Source organism: Nilaparvata lugens, chromosome 2, assembly GCF_014356525.2.
Source record: "Nilaparvata lugens isolate BPH chromosome 2, ASM1435652v1, whole genome shotgun sequence".
Classification (NCBI taxonomy): Eukaryota; Metazoa; Arthropoda; class Insecta; order Hemiptera; family Delphacidae; genus Nilaparvata; species Nilaparvata lugens.
In genome coordinates, this window is record NC_052505.1 from 19465472 (window position 1) to 19489417 (window position 23946).

Sequence of the window (23946 nt, forward strand, 5' to 3'; positions counted from 1 at the left end):
TGATACTAATAATTGTTTCATCTTATTCGAATAATTTATCTTTATAAAATAAATTGTTATGATTAGATAGAATAATCAAATTGAATCATTTTATTATTATTACATTGATAATTAGAATAATCGGATAAATCATTTTAAAAAAATCTCTTATTGTATTGGAACCTAATATTGCAGTTGTAGAAAACATTTGTATGTAATTCGAGCAATAAAGTCACGTTTTACGGTCTTAATACATAAATAACTATTATTGTCTAAGTTACAGATAACTCAACTATTTTAGTTATAGACAATATTTAACATCATAAACGTTTATTTAATCTTCAACTTCTTTTATTCAGAATTATCAGTTATTTTTTAACTGAATTTTCAGTTTATCAATTACAATAATTGTTATTAGCCTATTCAAATTGTAAAAGACTCATTTATTCAAGAGAGAAAGCATGAAAATGCCCTACACACACATTAGTGCATCAGTTTAGGAATGCAGAATGAATGCAAAATTCTGAGGTGTATAGTGTGGTCCACGATATAATGGCAATGGATAAAGATAGAAGTATAGCGATGCCAATTCTCTGCATTAATTAATTATATTTCTACACCATCAAAAACATAATTGTCATCGTTGTGAACCTAGAAAAGGATAGTACCACCGGCTTTGTCGAATGATAGACAAGGATAGCAAAACCGAAGTTGATCAAATAATAACGTGGAACGCACTATAGTAGTCTCGCTCGAATTCGCGCTGTATCTATAAGACCATAAGACAGCTCATGAAAGAGACTATGAAGTACGATTGAATACAAAGCTCATGCGCCATTAAAACGGTTCATTCTTTTGTCGCTCTCCAGTGCCAAGTCTTTTTCAGCCCAGCGTAGCGTAGCTATATAAGCGTGAAGTGACCCTATAGTTTGTCGTGACTCCACTTTTGGCCGTCCGACTCTCAAAAAGTTTTGCTCAGAAGCGCATTCTTCTGTTAAGGTTCAATCACAGGTTCAGTAGTCTATTATTCTACTTCTTCTATAGCAAACAGCAAAGCAAAACGCAACACGAACGAAAAATTGTTGTGATTTGTGAGAAAAGTGAAGAAGTGAACAAATTGCCCAATAATAATAATGATAATATTGTCGTTTTATACCTGAGTGCATCACATAACTTATCTTTTGAAGTTTAAAGTTGTGAATTCACAGCTTTTTGTGAAGCTCTTGAAAATGGCACCTCGAAAAAAGCGAAAGGTTTGTATATTTTAAGCTGTAGTTTTGTACCTAGCTTCTAAACTTTGCCGGCAATGCTTTAGCATTATAATTATTATTATAGAGCATAGTTTCAGTTAAAAATACTTGTTCAAAAATGTAAAATTATAGCATTTAATATATCTTCAATAAATTCTAATCAGGTTGTACTAAAATTGGAAAAAGTGAATCTCAATTCTACTACCCCTAACCTCAATATCAGTGGCATGTGGCTCCATCATAAATATATATTATTAGCATTGTTATGAACCTAGTTATTTACGCTTTTACATTTATTTATTGTCAATTTGAAATCATATTCCGATGAATTATTGTCATTTATAAATGATGCAGCCACAAAATATTTCCGGGTGATAGTTATATGAATTGTATTGGCCTGAGTGTATAGGCTATAGTGAGTTCCACGTTATAGGCTAATGACAGTATTTGATCAACTTTGGTTCTGTTATCCTTATCTATCATTCGACAAAGCCGGTGGTACTATCCTTTTCTAGGTCCACAACGATGCCAATTATGTTTTTGACAGTGTAGAAATATAATTAATCAATGCAGAGAATCGGCATCGCTATTCTCCTATTTTTATCTACTGCCATTATAACGTGGACCTCACTATATACATGATGATAGCCTGGGGTCACTTTAATATATGGGACGATCACTAAAGTGTGTATTACTGATGTTGTCAGGAGTGGCGAAAATAGTTATTTGTGCAACTAGTGCGCATAGTAGCACTTTTCTGCACCGAATGAGAGGTTTAACACGATCCGTTGGCGAGTAGCCTACAGAATGTTTTCTTGAGTTCAGCAAAGGAACTTTGCGTGCTTTGGTAATACGTCCTATATCCCAAAGTTGAATCGAAGCTACGAATCTGTCCCGTTTACATCAGCGTAGCTTAGCTTTCAATACTTGTTTATTTTATTTCATAAACAATTACACCATAGGAGATGTATTGGGTAATAGGACGCCTAGCAATGTGTGAAGAGACCTTCAATAAGGTAAAAGTAAATTCTAATGGCTTTTGCTGGTGGGAAGTCCCACCTTGTCTGAATATAATTTCAATCCGTCAATGGGCCTTACGACTGTCAGGACCGACAGTGTTCATCAGTTAACATGGGAGTGATCTGGCCAAAAACATTTTGTAGTAAGCGGGTTTGAACCCGGGATCTCTAGGCTGCTACGCAAGCACTCTATCCACTAGACCAAGGATTACTCCCTCAATAAATATAACCTAACTGTATGATAATGATAATTTCTGTGGATGTTGGACGACACATCTAGAGGAGTTTATTCATAAATTCAGAATCATTACATATAATTTTTTCATACATTTTAAATAATATAACAGTCAAGGTTTACAAAATGATACCTCATTATATATTATTATGTCGAGGTTATCATCAAATAAATACAAATTTATGCTACAACAAATACAAAAATTACAAAAAAATCTAAAACTATATCTATTATCCTAAGCATTACCTAGCACAACGATACTAAACCGAGGTACTATTTTCTACCTTAAATTACCTTATTTAAAAAGAATACTACTTAAATTTAAATCCTACTCACTATTAGTTCCTCACTTCTTTGTATCCCAATACTGAATAACCAATGTCTAATTTTTCTTTTGAAGCTATTGAAATTTTTCTCTCCTTTGATTTCTAATGGTATTCTATTAGATACTGTAGGCCCTAAATATCCTAGTGATCTTTGCCCAAATGCTGTATTCATTCTTGGTACTTCTTGGTTGTAACGTTCTCTTATTCTAGTATTATGGCTATGATTTATGATATGGTTCCTATTTTGATGTTTTTTCATATACCCTAATAACAGCAATATATATAATTGCCCAACGCTGAGTACTCTATTTTCTATAAATAATTATACAGTTGGAAACCGCATTTCCTTGTTTCCCATTATTTTTAAAATGCGTTTTTGAGTTTTAAATAATGGATCTATAAAACTGAAGTTAGTTGCACCCGAAACTAACAGACCGTACCTTAAAAGAGATTCAACTAATGTTAAGTAGGTATACAGTTTTTAACATTTATTTGTCTATGATACGCCTTAATTGATAGAATTTGTATATAAGCTTCCTTTTTTTAGCAGTTATGTTATGTGCTTGTTCCATTTCAATGAATCGTCTACTATTTTATGATTTTTCTTGAGAAACTCAAGGTTCACGAGATAAAATGGGAAAATTGAAAAAAGTCAGAAATTTTGGGGGGTTTTGGGGGTGAAGCCGCCCTCTGGCGTGTCAGCAAATTTCAGATTCGAATTCAGCGCCCCAAAATACATATAGAACCGTTGAGAAAAATTATTTCGGGGCTGTTTCCTGAAAAATGACCATTTGACTGGACTAAAGCTCAGACTGAAATTATGAGTTAAAGGTTTAGAAATTACATCTTTTATTCCTTTCAAGGTCCTGTTATCCAATCCATCTAGGCCTGGTGCACTATTGCTGTGTAAAGAATCAATAATTGTGTTTATTATTTCCTTTTCATCTATGGGGAAAAGAAACATATTATTTGGTACATGCAATTCTGCTATAATTTTGTTAATATTGTCTATTCAGACTCTCAGATACTTTGTTAGCCATACTCTCTCTAATATTAACAAAGAAATTATTTACATGACTCAATAGTTCTCTAGGATTATCTTTCAGTGTGACTATGTCACCATTAATTTTCAAAGCATTCAGTGTTGTATATCCTTTTTCTGATTTGAATCTGTAGCATCCTTGATTATTTTCCATGTCTTCCTTACATTATTGTTCGCTTCATTTAGTTACATCTTGAAATAATTTTCTTTTGTAGTTTGGATGAGTGACGTCAGTGTATTTCTGTATCTTCGGTAGTAGTTAGCAAGTTCTCCGTTCTCTGGGTCCAGCTTCCTTCTTCTATTCAGAGAATACCTTGTTCTTATAGCTGAGATAAGTCCTCGTGCTATTCATGGTTTTATGCTCTTGATCATCTTCTTTTGTCTATAATGATGTGCATTGCTCTCCATATATACTTTAGTAGAATTTCTAGGAACTTTTCGTAAGCTGAGTCTGTGTTATTTGACTCAAAAACCTCCGTCCATTGTTCCACTCGCAGTCCTCTCCTCAAGCCGTTCAAGTTAACAGATTTACAGTTAGTTGAGAGTTGACAGTTAGTTGAGCTCTGTTCATCCCCATTTGTTCTGTCTAACTGATGTTCTTCCAGTCCAAGAATTATTGTAATGAAGTGGTCTGTGATACTCGAGTAATATACGATTGGATGGATTTTACTTTTACAGTTGGTCAACATATGATCCAAACAAGAAGATGTTCCCGCTGTTACCCTGGTAGCCTTTTTAATGAAGTTCTTCAAACCGTGTTCCCTCATTAAGTTGTAACAGTCATCAAGTGGATAATGGTGATGTGGCTGTAGCGTATTAATGTTGAAGTATCCTGCGCAAATAATAAGTTAACCTCTCAGTCTACCAAGCACTGTTTCAAAGTCCTCTAAAAACTCTGTTATGCTGGCGTAGGAAGGTGATCTGTACACTGCTAATATATTATATTTCTCCTTTGATGTTTGAAGTTGTAGATGAAGAACGTTGGCCTGTCTGATATTTAGTTCTACCGATTGTACGTTGAGATTTTCCTTTGCATATACAATTACTCCATCATTTTGAGTACGATTTTTCAAAGAGTGGAAAATATTGTAGTCCTTCAGTTGCTTCTGTTTATAATCTCTTTTGTTCCAGCATTCTGTTAGTATTATTATATCGAAATCATAGGACATATCCTGTAGTTGAATCATCAGGTCATCGAAGTTCTTCCTAATACTCGTGATATTGAGAGAAAATACAGTTATATTAGAGTGTTGAAGAGCAGCGTGGAGTTGTTGTTTCTCAATCACACTGGCCTCTATCTCATCCACGAAATCAAGTTCATTTGCCACATCCAGCACCTTATTATTACTCATCATCATGCTTATTCAGACGCACCCCTCCATGCTTGTTCTCCTCTATTTTTCTCTGCCATCTCATTATATATTTATCATCAAAGCTTAAGAGTGCTGGTCATCTACCACCATATTGGATTGAATGTCCCATAAGATCAATGTTATCTTTTGGAACGTTTAGCGTCGTTATTTATGGACGAAAATTTACGTATTATACATCATTGGAAACAGAATAAAATTCTTCAAAGCATGTATTTGTTACTTTTTTTATATTAAAACTACTTCCTATAATTAAATCAAAAATAAACTTTTCAGAGTTAAAAATTTTTTCTAGAGTTTTGAAAGGAATATTTGAAATTTGAAAACACACATGCCTTGCTCAATTAAATTCTTTATCCAATGCAATTTCAACCCCTAACGATTTCAACCCTCAGCAACCATTGAAAAAAATTATAAATTTTTATCTATTACCACTATCTACCATTCCAAAAAAAAATTGCCTCAAACAGAGAATTCCGAAAAAAAACTACCCTTATTTTGTTAACCACCCCCTAACCATTAATCATAAAATGAAAAAATCCTGTCAAAGAGTAGAATTGAATGACAAAAAGAATTTTTCTGATATCTAAACAACAAAGGATTTCATTTTTTCACCCCTAAATTTCAACCCCAAAAATGAGAAAAATCGTGAATAGTCCATTCCACTGTTTACAGCATCCTTTCTACTACAAAAATTAATAATAAAAAAAATACAAAAATTTTCCAAAACACTACCCCAAGATTTCGCGGTTTACTAAAAATAGGGGATGCTTTTCGTTTTTTCATATTGTCAGATGGTTTGGGGTATAATAAAATCTAACTCAAACCCTCACTAATCTTCCTAATCCCCTTCATCATAATATCTACTATGGAGCTGGGTATGCTTGGAGTTGTAAATACTGGCCAGCCTGCAAGAAATGTAGAAACTGTTTTGATGAGACAGAGGCTGAAATTTGGCAACACCGCGACAGCTGCTTCAATGTGGCAACATAGGATCTATTTCTAGATACGGCGATGGCTGAATGACCTCGAGTTGACGCTACTGTAGCGCCAGTTAGCGCGTGGTGGAAGGTTGGTGAACCCAGAGTAGCCAGCTAGCGCTAGAGCGGCGGTTGTTTGGTGAACTACCCCGGGCTGGTTTCAGATCCAATGACGTCATTTAATGGGCGGCGCACTTAATGTGTTATTTATAAGCAATGATATGAGATCATTCTCCGCTGCTGATAGATAGTTGAAACTATGAGTGTGCCTACTGAGTGCTACAATCACATGACTTTCACTGTTATAGATCTCTAGATCCTTTGAATTTGTCCTCACTAGAATAACATTTCTATAAGTAAGACCTTGTGCTTCGTGTGAATTTTTATTGTTTTATCAATCCTGTCACCTAGTAACTCTTGAATAATTGTTTTCTCATTCTGCGTGTATGTTAATACGAGTGTTTCTGGATCAAGCTGTGGAATACCGCCGTTAACCTAGCGCCGCAGTGCAGGATGGTTTCTCACAGCTTAGCGTTGTTGTCATTTGAGATGGGTGTCTGGCTTGGAAGTGTTTCGACCGCATTGCAGGATGACTGTTAACGGTTGCCGGAAGATCAACAGCTGGATTTTTTTCGTTATTTTTCGTGATAGAGAAATTCTGATTACAGATTCGTTCTCAGCGACCCCAAGTTTAGCCTGAAGGCTCAGAATGTCAACAATGTTTTTAAATAATTGAAAATCATCATGAAAAGTCATTAATATGGGAGTACACCACGTTTCTGGAAACTTTTTACTGGTGACTGGAGTTATTATTGATTATAGGTAGCACAAAAATCAAAATAATCGTGAGAAAGAAAACTGCTGATGAACGCGAATAAGACCGTCACACCATTGTTCTATTGTCTCGGCTGCTTGGCTGAGCCTGGCTGGAGGGATCAAATAACCGACTGGATTGATCTTTCGTCTGTCCACCAGGCGGAACTACGCCGACCATTGCTGGGTGGAAGATGTTACTGCGGCCGCTCGCATTCTCACCAACGCTGCTATTATTTGTTGTCTCAGCGCCGAGTCCGATTCAGCCAAGCATCCAGCCTGCACTGCGGAGCTAGGTTTAAAGATAGTCTTCCTAATTGAGCGAAGAGTTCCACTACTTGTTTCAATTTTACCATAGAATTTGGATAGTGCGCAGCATACATCGATCGGACATCTTCTAGTTAATGTCACTTTCCGTGTGGGCTCACAAAAAACTGAAGGATGAGACCATCTAACTTTTAGTCCACTTCTTTCTATGTAAGGAATCTGTTTAGTATCACCAAGTAAAAAAACTTCGGAGCATCCTGATAGTTTCGCAATGAAACCAATGTAGCCAGCATGCATCAGTACAGCCTCATCTATAAAAACACATCTATAAAGATTATATTCCCGATAAATTACCATTTTCTTATAGCCTCTATATTCAACCAAAAAAAAAAAAAAAATGATGTAGGCCTATTCCACTACTAGTTAGTTAAACAAAAACTTGCTTGTAGTTTGTAATTACAATATATATATTCTGCTGACAACACTATGTGATTTGAGTGCTATTGGAAGAAAATCTCCAATCAATTTCCTTGAACTATAATATTATTACAAAAGCTGCTTGGTACATTCTACTGAGTGTGTTTTACATACTTTAAATTTAAATGACTTCAACTGCATACATTTCTATGTATTTTTACCTGTTTTGACAATGCTTAAATGATGTAAAAATTGTACTTGTGTGAAATATTTCTAGCCTACTCTTAATCTGATGTTAGTTTCATTTTAATTTCATGCTATGTACTGTGATTCTGATAGTTTTATTTTAATTTCATGTTATGTACTGTAATTCTGATAGTTTTATTTCAATTTCATGTTATGTACTGTAATTCTGATTTCTGTTCCAGCCGTCTCAAGCCGAAAACATAAAAATACTTGAACAGTTGATAATTGATAAGGATAAAATAATAATTGATAAGGATGAATCTATCGCTAACCTAGATAGAAAGTTGAAGAAGAAGGACAGTCTAATATCTGACTACAAAAAACTATGCGTTCTTACCGAGTAAGTCAATTTTTTCTCTAAATCTACATTTGAATATTTCTTGTGGTATTGTTACTCACACACGACCGAGTGCTGATGATGTAAGCGCGAGGTGTACTAAAAAACTATTATAATAAGGTCCACGTTTAAATGGCAGTGACAGGTAAGGAGAACAGCGTTACCGATTCTCTGCATTGCCACTGCCTTCTATAGACGCATTCCCTCCGTCATCGCTCCTTATCTCCCGTCCTCCTCTCGCAAGCCTCTGCATTCCATCTCTTTTCGAACATTGTCCTTCCTTATTTTCCTTGGCCTACCTCTCTTTTGATGCTGGTTTGGAGTCCATTCAAAGACTTAATGGTATTCTCTGTGTATTCATTCGGCGTAGGTGGATGGATACACTTTTATCTGGTGCTTACCAATGCTACTTAGGCCCGGTTGCAGAAAAGCCGGTCAAATTTTAACCATGATTAATTTCACAAGAACAAATCTGAGAAAGCGTTTTTGAAAAGACGGCTTGAACAACAGCCGGTTGAATTTTAACATTTGATTAATTTCACGTGAACCAATCAGAGAAGGCGTTTTTGAAAAGACGGCTTCTCTGATTGGTGCTCGTGGAATTAATCATGGTTAAAATTTAACCGCTTGTTGTGCAACCGGCACATAGTTTATCTTCTTTTACATTCATCCGTTCTCTTATATATTTTCTATTGGTTGAATAATAAATTATCATAAGATTGAGATTAGATATTTTGTTAAAAATATTTCTATATTGTTTAAAACAATCTGGGAACGTTGCGGAGCTAGAAAGAGATAGCGCTATCCGCTTTGTTGAATGATAGACAAGGATAGCGATACCATTGCTAATCAAACACTGCCATTATAACGTGGACCTCACTATAGTTCACCCGTCCAAATATTAACCCTAGCAATAGTAATTAATTTCAGCCCAGTTAATTGGGATTTGAAAAGGGAGATTGTGCTACAATTTTATTGAAGTCCTTTATTCTTTATTATTTTTTACAATGAAGCACAGATCGGGAGAGAAAAACTAAGAATACTTTGTACTATTTCTCTCCCAAATTTAGGTAACAGGTTAAAAAACTCATGGTATTTTCATGAAACTCCTGTTTTCCATATAAAAGTTGTAAATTGAACTCATTGGATTTCCAAGTTGTATGAACGTTATGGCGGCAAATGAATTAGAAGTGTTGGCTACTACTATATTGTTTTTACGATTCATGTCTAATGAATCATTACATTTACATTTATTACATTCCTTAATCACAACATCAAATTAATGATTGGGAGAGAATCAACAGGATAAACCCAAAACTGTTCCTCTCCCTAATTTTGATAAAAATAGTTCAAATGAGGTTATGAGAACACTTTTATAAAGATCACAAAAATTTACAGTCCAAATATACATTATACTAAAAAAAATTGTATCTCGGTTGATCAGAAAGATGAAACAAATTATTATTACACTTGAAAATGCATTAATAAATTGAAAAATATTAAAAAACTTGATAAATTTGAAGCCAGAAAAATCACAAAAACATTCACTATCAGCATATGATAGCATATCATCGAATCTAATGAGTTTATATATTATGTGTTCAAGCCGCGGCGGCTCTACAGTGAGGTTCACGTTATAACGGCAGTGTTTGATTAGCAATGGTATTGCTATCCTTGTCTATCATTCAACAAAGCAAATAGCGCTACCTCTTTCTTGCTTTGCTCTGTTGCCAGATCGTCTATTAACAATGCAGAATTATTAATTAATGAACAAAATATGTCATCTTTGATTATGGAATTCCATTATTAAATTATTATTGAAATATATTTTTTCTTGCTCGATAAAATATAACTGAATATTTTAAACGAGAATTAACATTTAATATTACATCAATAAACCTGTATCAGCTTCCGTCTATAGAAGGCATTGACAAGACTGAGGATCGACAACGTTGTTTTCCTTTCTCCACTGCCATTATAACGTGGACCTCACTATAGAGTCGTCGCTAAGGAATTGCACCTTGTTATCTCCACGAATATTTTTCATGCGATAATCAAATTGCTAATGTTTATAGTTGAATTGAAAGAACCAGTTAAGCCAATCAGAGTAATGAATAGAATTATAAGAACAAGCGCGGTTGTCAAGTTGACAAAACAGGCTCTGTCGATGCAGTGATTTTAAAGAGGAAGATAGGTATGCGTATCAGGAGCTTCTGAACTCTCACTAAAGACTACAGAACGCTGTCCGCTCTACTGCGGCAACATGGCGGCCGCTATATCCCTACTTTTCTCTGCTCCGGATATCCCTCCAAGTCGGAGGATCTTTTAATTCAACTATAGCTCTTGGACATGCCGAAAAGCTTAAGGCCCGGTTTCACAAAAGCCGGTTAAATTTCAACCGTGATTAGTTTCTCGAGAACCAATCAGAGAAGCCAATGTATTAAAAAACCCTTCTCAGATTGGTATTAATCACGGTTAAAATTTAACCGGCTTTTGTGCAACCGGCACTAAACTTTTGCCCAACAGCGCTGTCGGCAGTGCCATGCTTGCTAGTCAACATTTTAGGTTATGTCAAGTAAGAAATTTGATTTCCAATATTTATAAATAATAATGTAGATGGAGGAAAAATGTTGTGTAAATCACAGGTAAAAACTGCTTTTTCTCCCTCGGGGAAATTGTTTTACTCGAGGCGAAACGTTTCCCCTCAGAAAAGCTGTATTTTTCAATCTTTAATTCAAAGTGTGTACTTCTCACTCTATAATTCATCGGAGAAAAAGCTGTATTTTTCACTCTAGATTTACAAATGACAGTTTTCAGGGTGACACAGAATAACGGGAACTTTTGAAAACGCTATAAAACATTAGTGGGAAGGGCAAAAATGATTTTATTCAAACTAATGTAAAGTTCAAGACTTGTCATTTGAGAACTATCAATAACATCTATCACTTTTTGACAATTACTTCTTTAAGATGGCTTCCTCCTGAACGATTACATTGTTCAAATGTGAGTTGTCGATTCCTCATTGAACGCTGCAAAATCTCATCTGGGATATTGCGGATTTCATTTTGAATTCTGTTTTAATTTTTGATTAATTCAAAATTATTGATGAAATTGTGCGCGAAATCCACTCTGCACGGCATTCAATGGCAACTGTGCGAGTGAGAATTGTTTAGTAACCGTGTAATCTCACGATTAGGTTGCGTTTCCTGGTCCCATGGATCTGTTCACCTGAGATTCTCTGTCTGTGGAGCTATCTCAGATCTAAAGTGTTCACAACATGACCAATAACTGTGGTTGAATTATAACAGACAATTCAGAATGAAATTAACAATATCCTAGCTGAAATGTTGCACCAATCGTTCAGGAATCTCAACACAGATTTCAAAAGTGTATTCGTGCAGGAGGAAGTCATCTTAACAAAGTAATTGTCAAAAAGTGATAGATGTTATCAATAATTCTCAAATGGCAAGTCTTGAACTTTACATTAGTTTGAATAAAATCATTTTTGCCCTTCCCACTAATGTTTTATGGCGTTTTTTAAAGTTCCCGTTACTCTGTGTCACTCTGTATTTGCATTCATCCAACTGGACATTTGTCTTTTATATCCACAATACAATATTGTAATATGGCTATTGAGACTATTTTCTATTGTTAATTTGAAAAATTGTCTTTCAACAGTTACAATTTAAATCGGTCTGTGTCGGACTTTGATGGGGCCCAGAGAATGGTAAATTTTGCACAGCATGTGACGTACTTGAAAAATACCCTGGAAGCTGTAAGTAAAATCCATCATTTATGCTAGTGAATTATGATAACCTTGTACCATGATATATTCATTTTCTATGTAATCAACTGGCTTGAAATGATCAATTAATCCAAATGTTTTTGGTTTTCACATAATTTTATGAGCCGATTTCCAGTTTCCAATTAAAGGACTTATTAATTCAATTATTATCCAAAATTTAGTTTTGTTCTGTATATGTTGCCTGTATTTATGATTATGTCAATGCATGTTTTAATTATTATTAAACGAAAATCCCAATTATTTATTATTATTAATTATTCATTAATTAGCATTTGAACAAATGCAACTTCCAATTTATTTTCATCTGTAGCATGTTTTAAACTGGTATGTTGGTTTGGATATTGCTGTCGAGTGGTAGCTTCATGGCAGCTTCGTTTTCAACCTAAGAGAATCATTCGTTTGTTGAAAATTATTTTAAAAAGACCGAAATTTCTGGGGGTTTTGGGGATGAAGCCGCCATCTGGCGTGTCAGCAAATTTCAGATTCGATTTCAGCACCCCAAAATTCATATAGAGCCGTCGAGAAAAATTCTTTCGGGGCTGTTTACTGAAAAACGACCATTTGACTGGACTATAATAAATAAATAAATAATTTTATTTCCATCATAAATTTCACTTGACATTCATTTTAAGTTTAGGAAATTATATGACCACTTTGACAAGTTGCGTGGTCATTGTTAGTAATGTATTTAGTTGTAATTACTAAATTGTTGAGACATAGATTATTTTTTTATTTTTGGAGTTCAGTTAATCACTTTACAGACATTTTAGCGCACGACGTCTGTAGCATCCTGTAAACTTAAATCTCTATTCCCAACAAGCCAAGATAACAAGCAAGAAGCAAAAAATCAAAATATAACAAGACAACATACATGAGTAGAACTCCGTACAGCACATTGATATACAAACATACAATTAACAAAATATCAAATACTTTTTGTCATAGTCATTCAACCTCAGCTGTTTTCCATGCATGAAATGAAGCCGGTAAACATCTGTTTGCACAACAAATAAACATATGATTCTCATTACAGCATACTCTACTGTAATGAAACCATATGTTTTCTTTACAGTCGAGTATGTTTTCTAGTTCCGAAATAGGAACAGCAAAACTGCTACAAAAAAAACACCTTCAGCGCTCCAGGTGGAAGTTTTGTCAACTTCCACAAAATTCATGATTCGTATTTGTAAACTAGGTTAATATGTTTATAGAATGCATGTAGTAAGTTCAGCTCAAGCAGGTAATGTTTTCTATTTCTCAATTATTCTTCTTTAGATTATTATGACAAAAAATAGTGTAAATTACTTGGACGTGAATGTCTTTTGCAGTGCTCGAATAAAATTCTAGTCGAGGCTAACGCCTCAACTAGAAAAATCATTCTTGCCTGCAAAAGGACCATTCCTGTCCTTGTGATGTAAGATATTATTACAGAATAGGAAAATGCCTCAAAGAAGTGATCTATTTCTTTGTTGAAATTTGGTCCCAGACAACACTTACCAGTCTTAAAAACGAATCACTGAACGTTGATCTTGTTTCGTTTTGAAAACAACTACCGTGATTAACACTAAAATTATCACATTAGTTTGTAAATTGCATAGACATAATTAGACCTAAAAATTAACAAAGCAATCGACTGTAAATATAACAGTAGATAAGTAAATACTATACTGTAAAATATAATATAAATAATACTAGAATGTAAAATATAACTAGATAAATAAGTGTCAAAATTATTTCTACTTTCATCTTCTACATATACCTTTTTATTTTCTGTTCAAATAATAACATATGTATTGATCTTTTGCATCGAGCATAGTAGGTATCGAATTCTCAATAAAATTAATATTCTTCTTTTTCAGAGATGTGATTCTTTGAATGAGAAGGTCAACGCGTTGGAGAGTGAACTCGCATACAAAGAACGCGTAATTGAAAAGTGTGAATTGGAAATCAAGCAGTATACTGCGATGAATGATGAATTCAAAATTACTGTGGAAGATCTGAAAAGTAAGTTGAAGAAACTACTATAACTTGAATCATAATTTTTATATCTTTTAACTCCTGATAAAAAAACTAGATTTTGTGCAGAGTGTTGCAGATATATCGGTGGTTTTGAAATACTTGTCAAACTGTCAATTATTTATTCAATATCGGGGTACTGAGCTTCGCTCGTTATTCATTTATTGATAAACAAAACACAATTCTTTGAAATGATTGGGGAAGGACTAATATGCAAAGCCCAAAACTGTTTCTTCCCCGAATTTTTATTTATACACTATAATTAGTTCAAGAAGTAGGTTATGTTCCATACACTTGAATTCAGGTCCAATTTCCAATCCAAAAATTTGAAAACAGAAAAGTTCCAATTTAGATTGTTTACAAACCAAATTGAATAAAAAATAACACTTATTTAATCACTTAAAACTGTAAAATAATGATCAATTTTGAAAATTCTGATGTACTTTAATTTAGAATGATATACCATGTTATGTTGTTCAGTTGATTCACCTTTCAAACCCTTAAGGTTTCTTCATCTTTCAGGTCATGTTTATATCTTACGTCAGTTTATGAATTTCGGGGATAAGATATTTTGATTTTCCACAGACGACGAAAATCTCAGCTTTTTTCCAAGGATGAATTATCCTTTTAAATTCCTTCAGCGAGTTTTCCCAGGGATGAGACCCAGTGCAATCGAATTTTTATATCATAAACCTACTATGTTCCAAATTTTGTGAAAATCGTTAGAGCCGTTTTCGAGATCCGTTGGACATAAATAACCATATAACCAAATAACCATATAAATAACCAATAAATTATATACAGAAATTGCTCGCTTAATATAATAGGACTTATTCACATTTTGTAATACACAAATAAAATATATAATCAGAAAAGGGCCAGCAGGCCTAGCCCAAATCTGGTCCCTTTCCGAATTGTGATTGAAGTATGAATTATAAAGGTATTGGATTGAAACGAAGCGCAAAATTTGTAGTTACAATGGAAGTTTAACAAAGGAAAATTATTCAAATTAGTTTTTTGAAAATTGCATTTATCCAATGCATCGGAATTGCATCTATTATCAGATAGAAATGCTTGAATTTGAGGAAAGCCACTCATTTTTGAAACGTTTTCAGAAACTACTTTCGGTTTTCACTCACTATCATTGGATAAAAATTCCTGAAATTGGGGAAAACTACTTATTTGTTGAAACATTTTTAAAATTAGTTTCGGTTTCTACTCACTGTCAATCTCAAGTAAACTATTTTTATTCAATGTTGATAGAGTCTGCTCAGCTCCAAAAATATACCAGTAATGATAGTTTTTTTTGCGTTTCCTCATATTTTCCAGGCTCTCTCGAGAACTTCTCAGTTGAAAAACTAGAGCGAATGTTTCGAACATTTACTATACTTCAAAACTTTCGCACTTGAAAAATACTTCTGAAATTTGTCAACTTGGAAGTGCTTGTTTCCAGTTGCTCAATACTAGGCCAAAAGTATGAATCTTTTTCACGAACTTTGATGAACCGTACATTTTTGGCCTTCTCAAGATAGGGAAGCTATCAGTAATAGTAGGTTATCAGCTCAAGAAAAGTAGATAGAAGAAATTAAGTATAAACGAAAAGGCAGGAAAGTTGATTTGTTTTGCAATTCTACAAATTAGTTTAATGGATTAAAATCTATGAATCATAATTTTGTTAAGATTTGAGATGAGTTGAGGTAGAGAAGACTTGAATGTAAGTCTTAACCTCACCTAGTCCTAATAAAAGAGTATTTCAATTTCTTTTCTTCAATTCACATTATTTTAATTTCAGATGATCAAATAAAGACAAAATCTGATTGTCAACGATTGGAGGAAAAGGTTCTGCAAGCCACTAAATGGGCCGCACGACTCGGAAAAGTTATAAAGGAACGTGAGTATCGTTTTCCATTCTATTGCGAATAAATTTTAGAATTGAAATAAAGTCCTTGTCATTTTGTTTGACTGAATATTGTGACAGATTGTTTATAGGCTATCCGAGTATTTTTGATGTTTCACTGAGAAGAAACATTCTCCCAATTCGGCCCGTCGCAGATTTTGATATTCAAAATATATAGACTTGACCTTTTGAAACTCAATGTATACTTTATTAAAACTTCAATTTCTAAATTATGTAGCACATTGACTTCGCATATTTAATACAATATTGGAGGACCGAGTACAAACTTTGACCTTTTGAAACTCAATGTATACTTTATTAAAACTTTAATTTCTAAATTTTGTAGTACATTGACTTCGCATATTTAATACAATATTTGGGGGCTCTGGAGTAGAAAAGCATCAAATATTTATTACGAAAAAGGAAATTATAATAGGCCTATATTTATAGTTCATACAGAAAGGTTTTATCTAATCACAGTGGATTGAGATTAATTCCCAGTGGAATGCAAAAATCTCTCTCACAAAGGCCTGGTCGCACAAAAGCCGGTTAAATTTTAATCCTGATTACTTTCACGTCAACCAAATCAGAGAAGACGGCTTCTCTGATTGGTTCTCCTGGAATTAATCAGGAATTTAACCGGCTTTTGTGCAACCTGCACCAAGTACCTTATTGAATGATTGCAATAGTTCAACAGCTGAGTCATAATTTTATCTCAGTCCCACACACATGCACTCGCTCACTCACTTCCATTATCGACAGACGACGAAATTATTAGCTGTTTTTCCAAGGATGAATAATTATCATTTTAATGTCCGTCAGCAAGTTTTCCCAGGGATGAGACCTAGTGCAATCGAAATTTTATATTATAAACCTACTATGCTCCAAATTTTGTGTGAATCGTTAGAGCCGTTTTCGACATCCGGTGACATATAAAAGTATAATATCGAGGAACCGATCTTCGCTCCGGAGTACAAAAGCAGAAAAGCATAGTTTATATTTATTCATTTATTGATACACAGAACACAATTCTTTCAATTGATTGGGAAGGACCAACAGGCACTGCCCACACAACTGTTTCTTCCCCGAATTTTGATGTATATACTATAAATACGGTAGACCAAAAAGTAGGATATGATCCATACACTTTTGAATTCTAATTTTCAGTCCAAAAATTTGAAAACAGAAAAGTTCGAATGTAGATTTTTCACAAACCAAATTAACACAATAACAAAATAACACTCACTAATCACTTAAAACTATAAAATAATTCTCAACTTTGAAAATTTTGATATCTAGGTACTTTAATTGAAATAAAAAAATAATGTATCTTGAATAAAATCATATCAACAAATCAGATAAGGTTGATCAAGTCGGTTTATTTATAATTGCCAGATAATACTTCTCATGAGATCCGCTGATTTATTGCAGCGATAGTTAAACAGCTTAACATTATTCTGTCTCTCTCCCACACAGGCACTCACACCTTCCGTTATCGATAGATGACGAAATTATCATCTGTTTCCTAGGATTAATAATTATTATCCTTTTTATGTCCTTCAGCGAGTTTTCCCAGGGGTGAGACCTAGTGCATTCAAATTTTTATATCATAAACCTACTAGGCCTATGTTCCAAATTTCGTGAAAATCGATATAGCCGATTTTGAGAACCGTTGGACATGAATAAATACCCAAATATATAAATATATACAGAAATTGCCCGCTTAATATAATAGGATATAAACAGAAATTTCTCGTTTAATAGTATAGGATATTGAAAAGAACATTTATAAAAATGTGTTATTTTTCAGGTGAGATTCCTCTCTGCAAGTCGGATGCTCGTCTCTTAGGTCAAATTCAAAAGCAGCTGAAACAGAAGGGTTCTGTTCTGAAGGAAAGTGACGGAGATCAATTACATGAATCAGAGATGTTGAAACACAGTGGTACTCAGACAGATGAGTCTGCTCTAAACTCCATGATTTACAAGAATTACAGAAAGGTTGCGGCCTACACAGATGGCTTAGGTAATGATATATACAATGTATATACATATGTATAGAAATTTTAGTAATTTTCATTACTAAAAAACCTCTATTGACCTCAAGACTCAGGTTCTAATACCTATCATCTTTTACTCAAGATCTTTCTATATTTCTAGAAAACTCCTCCATTAAAATTTAATTTTTCAGTTCGTTAAGGGTCGGTTTCCGAGCTCGGGATCTAGCTTAGTTCTAAACTTTAAACAGCTGGAGTCAGAAAATTGGCTTTCCGAAACTGAGCGTAGTCGTAGTTTTTATGATAAACTTCATTTTCTCATTTCTATAATTGGAAACGTTTTTCCTTGACAAAATGAAACATTTCTAAATAATTCAAAATAGCTGAAACATTGCACTATTCTCTCTTTATTTTATTTTGTGTTAGATTTTCTAGTTTTTCGAAATTTAATTTAAACGTGGACTGCGACTACGCCCCGTTTCGGAAAGCCAATTTTCTGAATCCAGCTGTTTAAAGTCTAGAACTTGGCTAAATCTCGAGCTCGGAAACCGGCCCTAATTTTATTTAGTAAATTTAAACTAGCACTACCGTAGGCTACATGCTGGGAATTTAGTTGATAGAAATCAATTTTTTCTAGTTGATAGAAGTCTGTTCATTTAACAACAAATCTATATTTACAGTAGAAGAAGACTTTAGAATAAATTGGTGGAATGACTTTTGAAGCAAATCAATCAATTTATCAATTTATTGAAATAAATGGATGATATAATATCTAAAAAAATAATATCTATGATTGTAATAAATTAAATGAACACAATGCGTTTAGATTCAATTCTCACAATCCATTACAATTGAATAAGATTTGAGAGAATTTATTTGCAAGCACATTTCATCACATGCCTTATATTGAACTACAGTAAAACCCATGAAAATCTCAAATAAGTTGTGATGCCTACAAACATTTTTGATTTAGTACTCCGCAAGGGTGTGATTTAAAACTTGACAAAACTGAAAAATTGTAATGAAGTTTGACAAACTGGAAACTTTACGTGACGTAAAACTTTGAAGAATTGAGAATAGGCCTATAACCATCCCCGGTTAATTAAGAATCTATTTATGCAAAATTTCAAGTTAATCAGTCCAGTAGTTCGGACGTGATGATGCGTAAAACATAATTTTCCTATTCCGTACGTGTATAAGCCAGTTCTTTTCTTTATTTTAGTATAGATTAGAAGGGTGGTACTTCTAACACTATAAATCGTAAATCCTTCTCCAACATGAAGCAATTCCCGTATTGGGTCTTATTGATGCTTAGTTTGAAATCCTGAAATTGGTTTGATTTATTAATATATAACATTGACAATCGCCATACATTACATACAATTCAATATACATAACAATTGAATAAGATATAAGTATATTATTATTATTATTATTATACAAATAATATTCATAATAATTTTAAAACATTAATTTAAAGATTAATCAGCCTTTAAACAGAGGCTGTGTTGACTAAATAGGCATCTCACCAGCAAACATTCTTTCACCCTAGTCCTGAATGACTCTAGTGACTAAAAATCCCTTATATTTTCAGGCAAGGCCTTGAAGATTTTTTCCAATATTAGGATTCAGCTCATAAAAGTTTGTCCTATGCTGTACGAATTTCATTTCTGAGCCTTTTGTAATGCTGGTGGATGTCAGCTCCTGTTAAGCTGCGTTTACATCAAAGTTATTAACTGTTAATAACTTAATCCTTATAGATTCTATTAGATTGAACATAACTTATCATACACATGATGAACATAATTTCGTTCAATCTAATAGAATCTATAAGGATTAAGATATTAACATTTTGTTAATAAATTTGGTGTAAACGCAGCTTTAGCCATTCGGTTTCCAATTTATATGATGCTTGTTTCAATTTACATCAATTTTATCAGTTTTTAGCAGTATGACGAACGTAGATTTACGTTGATGTACGCCATTTCTTGAATTTTCAATAGTAACGTAATTTGTTTGTTTTTGCTTTCAGGAGTACTTTCACCGTGCTTAACAGCTGATGAAGGCATAGGTCTTTCGCCTGGATTGTCTGAGATATCATTAGCAACTCCTTGTTCTAATTACAAAGACAACTTTCAAAGTTATGGACCGCTCCACAAAGAGCCAACGTCTGTTGATGATGGTTCTATTACTACGGAAATCATTGAGGACAGTCTCGATCATTCGCCAGCTACACCGGCCTTCTCTTTGTTCGATGTGCAAGTTGGCAGCACTAGAGCAACAATCTCCATCGGTCCACAACTTACAAATGATAACATCTTGAATGGCTCATCCGCAAATTGGCCCAGCATCGATACATTGAATTTGTCCAACTGCAGTGTGGAGTCTGTAAAGGATGACATCTTCACTGCCCATCTGAACGATAATGATGACATAGCCAAAAATGATAACCTAGTTACCATAGAAGAAGATCTAGATGTATCTGCCAAAAGCAAAAGTGATACCATAGTTACCATAGAAGAAGATGTTGATGAATCAGCCAAATGCAATGGTCTAGTGAGCAGTTATATTTTCCAAGAAGGTGACAAAACTTATAAAATGCTCAAATATAGAGACCATTGCAAAATTGTATTGCCTCATGAAGTTCCGAGATTGTTGGATGGACAGATTCAAAATTCTGATGGTAAAAGCGTGGAGATCTGTGATAGATTGAAGAACAATGTGGAAGCATTTAGTGGAGCAAATGGAAAATTTGAAGAATGCATAACGGGAAAAAATCTGAAGAAGACACTTGAAGAAGTGGTCCCAGTTTGTCAAGAATCCAACAAACTTGATAAAGTAACTGAGTTATTCTCACCAATGATTGATAAAAATTGGTACGTGGATCCAATTAGTGGAGAAGTGTCCCCAATTCGTGAAAAATCCGATAAACTTGTTGAATCACCACCAGTAACTGAAGTTTTCTCATCATCATCATCATTGCCATCATCACCTGCCAAACGCAATGGTTCAGTGAGCAGTTATATTTTCCAAGACGGTGACAATACTTATAAAATGCTTAAATATAAAGACCATTGCAAAATTGTATTAACTCATGAAGAGCCCCAAAATTCTGATGGGAAAAATGTCGAGATCTGTGATGGATTGAAGTTCAATGTGGAAGCATCAAATAGTACACATGAAGAATGCATAACGGAAAAAAATCGGAAGGAGACACTCGAAGAAGTTATTGATGAAGTTGCGCTAGCAACTGAAGTATTCTCAACAGCTTCACCAATGATTGATGAACATCTGAACGTAAATCCAGTGAGTGAAACAGTTGAAGAAGTGGTCCTAATTTGTGAAAAGTCCGACAAACTAGATGAAGTAATTGAAGTAATCTCTACAGAATCACCAATGATCGATAAAAAACTGGACGTAAATCCAATGAGTGAAACACTTGAAGAAGTGGTCCCAATTTGTCAAAAGTCCGACAAACTTGATGAAGTAATTGAAGTATTCTCTACAGATTCACCAATGATTGATGAAAATCTGGACGTGAATCCAGTGAGTGAAACGGTCGAAGTGGTCTCAATTTGTGAAAAGTCCAATAAACTAGATGAAGTAATTGAAGTATTCTCTCCAGAATCAGCAATGATTGATGAAAATTTGAACGTAAATCCAGTGAGTGAAACAGTCGAAGTGGTCTCAATTTGTGAAAAGTCCAACAAACTTGATGAAGCTCCACTAGTAACTGGAATGTTCTCTAATCAATCTCCAATGATTGATAAAAAACTGTACGTGAATCCAGTGAGTGGAATACTGGAAGAAGTGGCCCCAATTCGTGAAGAATCCGACAAAGTTGTTGAAGAATCACCAATGATTGATAAAAAACTGTACGTGAATCCAGTGAGTGGAATACTAGAAGAAGTGGTCCTAATTTGTGAAGAATCCGACAAACTTGATGAAGAATCACCAATGATTGATAAAAAACTGTACGTGAATCCAGTGAGTGGAATACTAGAAGAAGTTGTCCCAATTTGTGAAGAATCCGACAAACTTGATGAAATAACTGGAGAGTTCTCAGCCATGATTAAAGATAAGGTTGCAGTTAATCATGAAAATGACGAAGTTGAAGATTGTAATAAGAGAGTGGTATGTGAACAAGTGAATCTGTCGAACAATATCAATGACCATTTAGAGAATGACTGCAATGTTTCATTTATTGTAGAGGTAAATGACTCTTGCCTTGAAGAAATTAATGCACTTCAAAATGATTCGAGTATAGACAATAAATGTGCTGATCTTCAACCAGGGGATGGAGAAAATATAAGTGGAGACAATTTGATTACTGAAATGACAACAGGACTAGACAATAAATGTGCTGATCTTCAACCAGAGTATGAAGAAAATATAAGTGAACATGATTTAAAAACTGAAATGACAGTAGGAGAAGATGACATTTTTGAAGAAGGAAACAAAACTCTTCACACCATTGTCAGTTCTTATGATAAAGAACAATCATCACCATTACCTCCTCCATTAGAACATAAAGTTGGTGAAATTGCCGAAGAAGAAATTGAATCTATGTATTCAGAGGCAATGCAGCTTGAAAGCACAGAGCAATCTTCAGGTTCATCGTGTGCTTCTTTTGACCCTATTCATGATGAGGACAATGCTGCCATAGATCTTTCAATAAATGTGGAAAATGTAAATAATGCTCAAATAAACTCCGAAACACCAAAAATAGAAGAGAACCCCCTGACAAGTATTAGCTCAATTTCGATTGGTAACAACCTTCGCGAAAATGATGGATGTAAAACAAATTTTACGACTGAATCAAAAAGCATTGAAAACAATATGTCTTGTATGGAATCAAACCAAGACGCAGGTATGCCTTTGGATTTATCTTTGCGTCAAAGTAATCCTACGCTTCTTAAGACACCGACTCCGCCTCGTAAAAGTATCTTTGATAACTTGGAAAATGTTACCGATCTCAATAATCCACCTACGAATCTCAACATTCATCATAAGAGTCTCCACTTTGGAGACGAGCTCCAAGGTACGGAACAGCGCTCAATGATTTGTGGAACGAAACAATTCAAAATGCCATTGCCTGTGAAGCAAGTAGAAGACCTGGATAATGCATCAAAACATAAAGACTCTAATAGAAAAATTCCAGTTGTTGAAGATGAAGTACTGGATAAAATAATGAGGAGAATGCAAATGAAATCGATATTGAAAGGACCATTAATATCTCCAATTCCACCTTCTCCTCAAACTTTCAAACAAGGTAACAAACTGTATTTTATCTACATTCTAAACTGTTGAAGATTCTTATTTTAAATTTATCTTTTTGAAACAAAGGTTTTTGTTAACTGTACCTCTAAGGCTGGCCACTAACTACCGGACATGCATGATGTGTAGACATGTTCATCATGCATGTTTCGTCATCAGCGAAAGGCTTTGAACAAAAAAAAACAGCTGTTTGATAGCAGCTTCTAGCATGAAATAAACAAACAATAAATAAACCAATAGAAAATTATACATTATAATGATACTAAAATAATTTAACCTCAAATAGTGAAGTGAAGGAAAACTTAACAACAAAAATCGAAGATACAAAAACCTAACCTCAAAAAAGTTTGTTCGAAGCCTTTTGCTGTGATGACACAACAATACATGACTAACAACATGTGTGTATAATGTCTCCATATAAAATCTTTTATCAGTTCAATTGATTGGGAATACTGCATTTAATGAAACTTATTTTGTCAATGACGTAATCACTGTTAACAGTTTGAATAGAACATACTGAACTATTAACGCTCTTTGACTTGTCTTAGCATAGTTGCTCCAGTTACGTCTTCTATGTTAGGTTAAATAAAAAAGAAAACAAATTTAAGATAGGCTTTTTGATTTATTGAAAATCTGTTGAATTAATTTTCTGTTTGAAGTTAGTGCAATAATATTG

The 23946-nt window shown here is 34.0% G+C and overlaps 1 protein-coding gene across 2 annotated transcripts in view; it reads left to right on the top strand.

Moving 5' to 3' along the window:
* Window positions 1–1037: 1037 nt before the first annotated feature.
* LOC111049409 overlaps window positions 1038–23946 on the top strand; it is a 49457-nt gene continuing 26548 nt past the window's right edge. For both annotated transcript variants that reach the window (XM_039420735.1, XM_039420736.1), the window contains exons 1-7: window positions 1038–1232; window positions 8127–8284; window positions 11960–12056; window positions 13946–14090; window positions 15895–15993; window positions 17810–18022; window positions 20026–23265. In XM_039420735.1, coding sequence (XP_039276669.1) covers window positions 1209–1232; window positions 8127–8284; window positions 11960–12056; window positions 13946–14090; window positions 15895–15993; window positions 17810–18022; window positions 20026–23265 — 3976 coding nt within the window. In that variant the 5' untranslated portion in view covers window positions 1038–1208. The remainder of the gene's footprint in view (window positions 1233–8126; window positions 8285–11959; window positions 12057–13945; window positions 14091–15894; window positions 15994–17809; window positions 18023–20025; window positions 23266–23946) is intronic.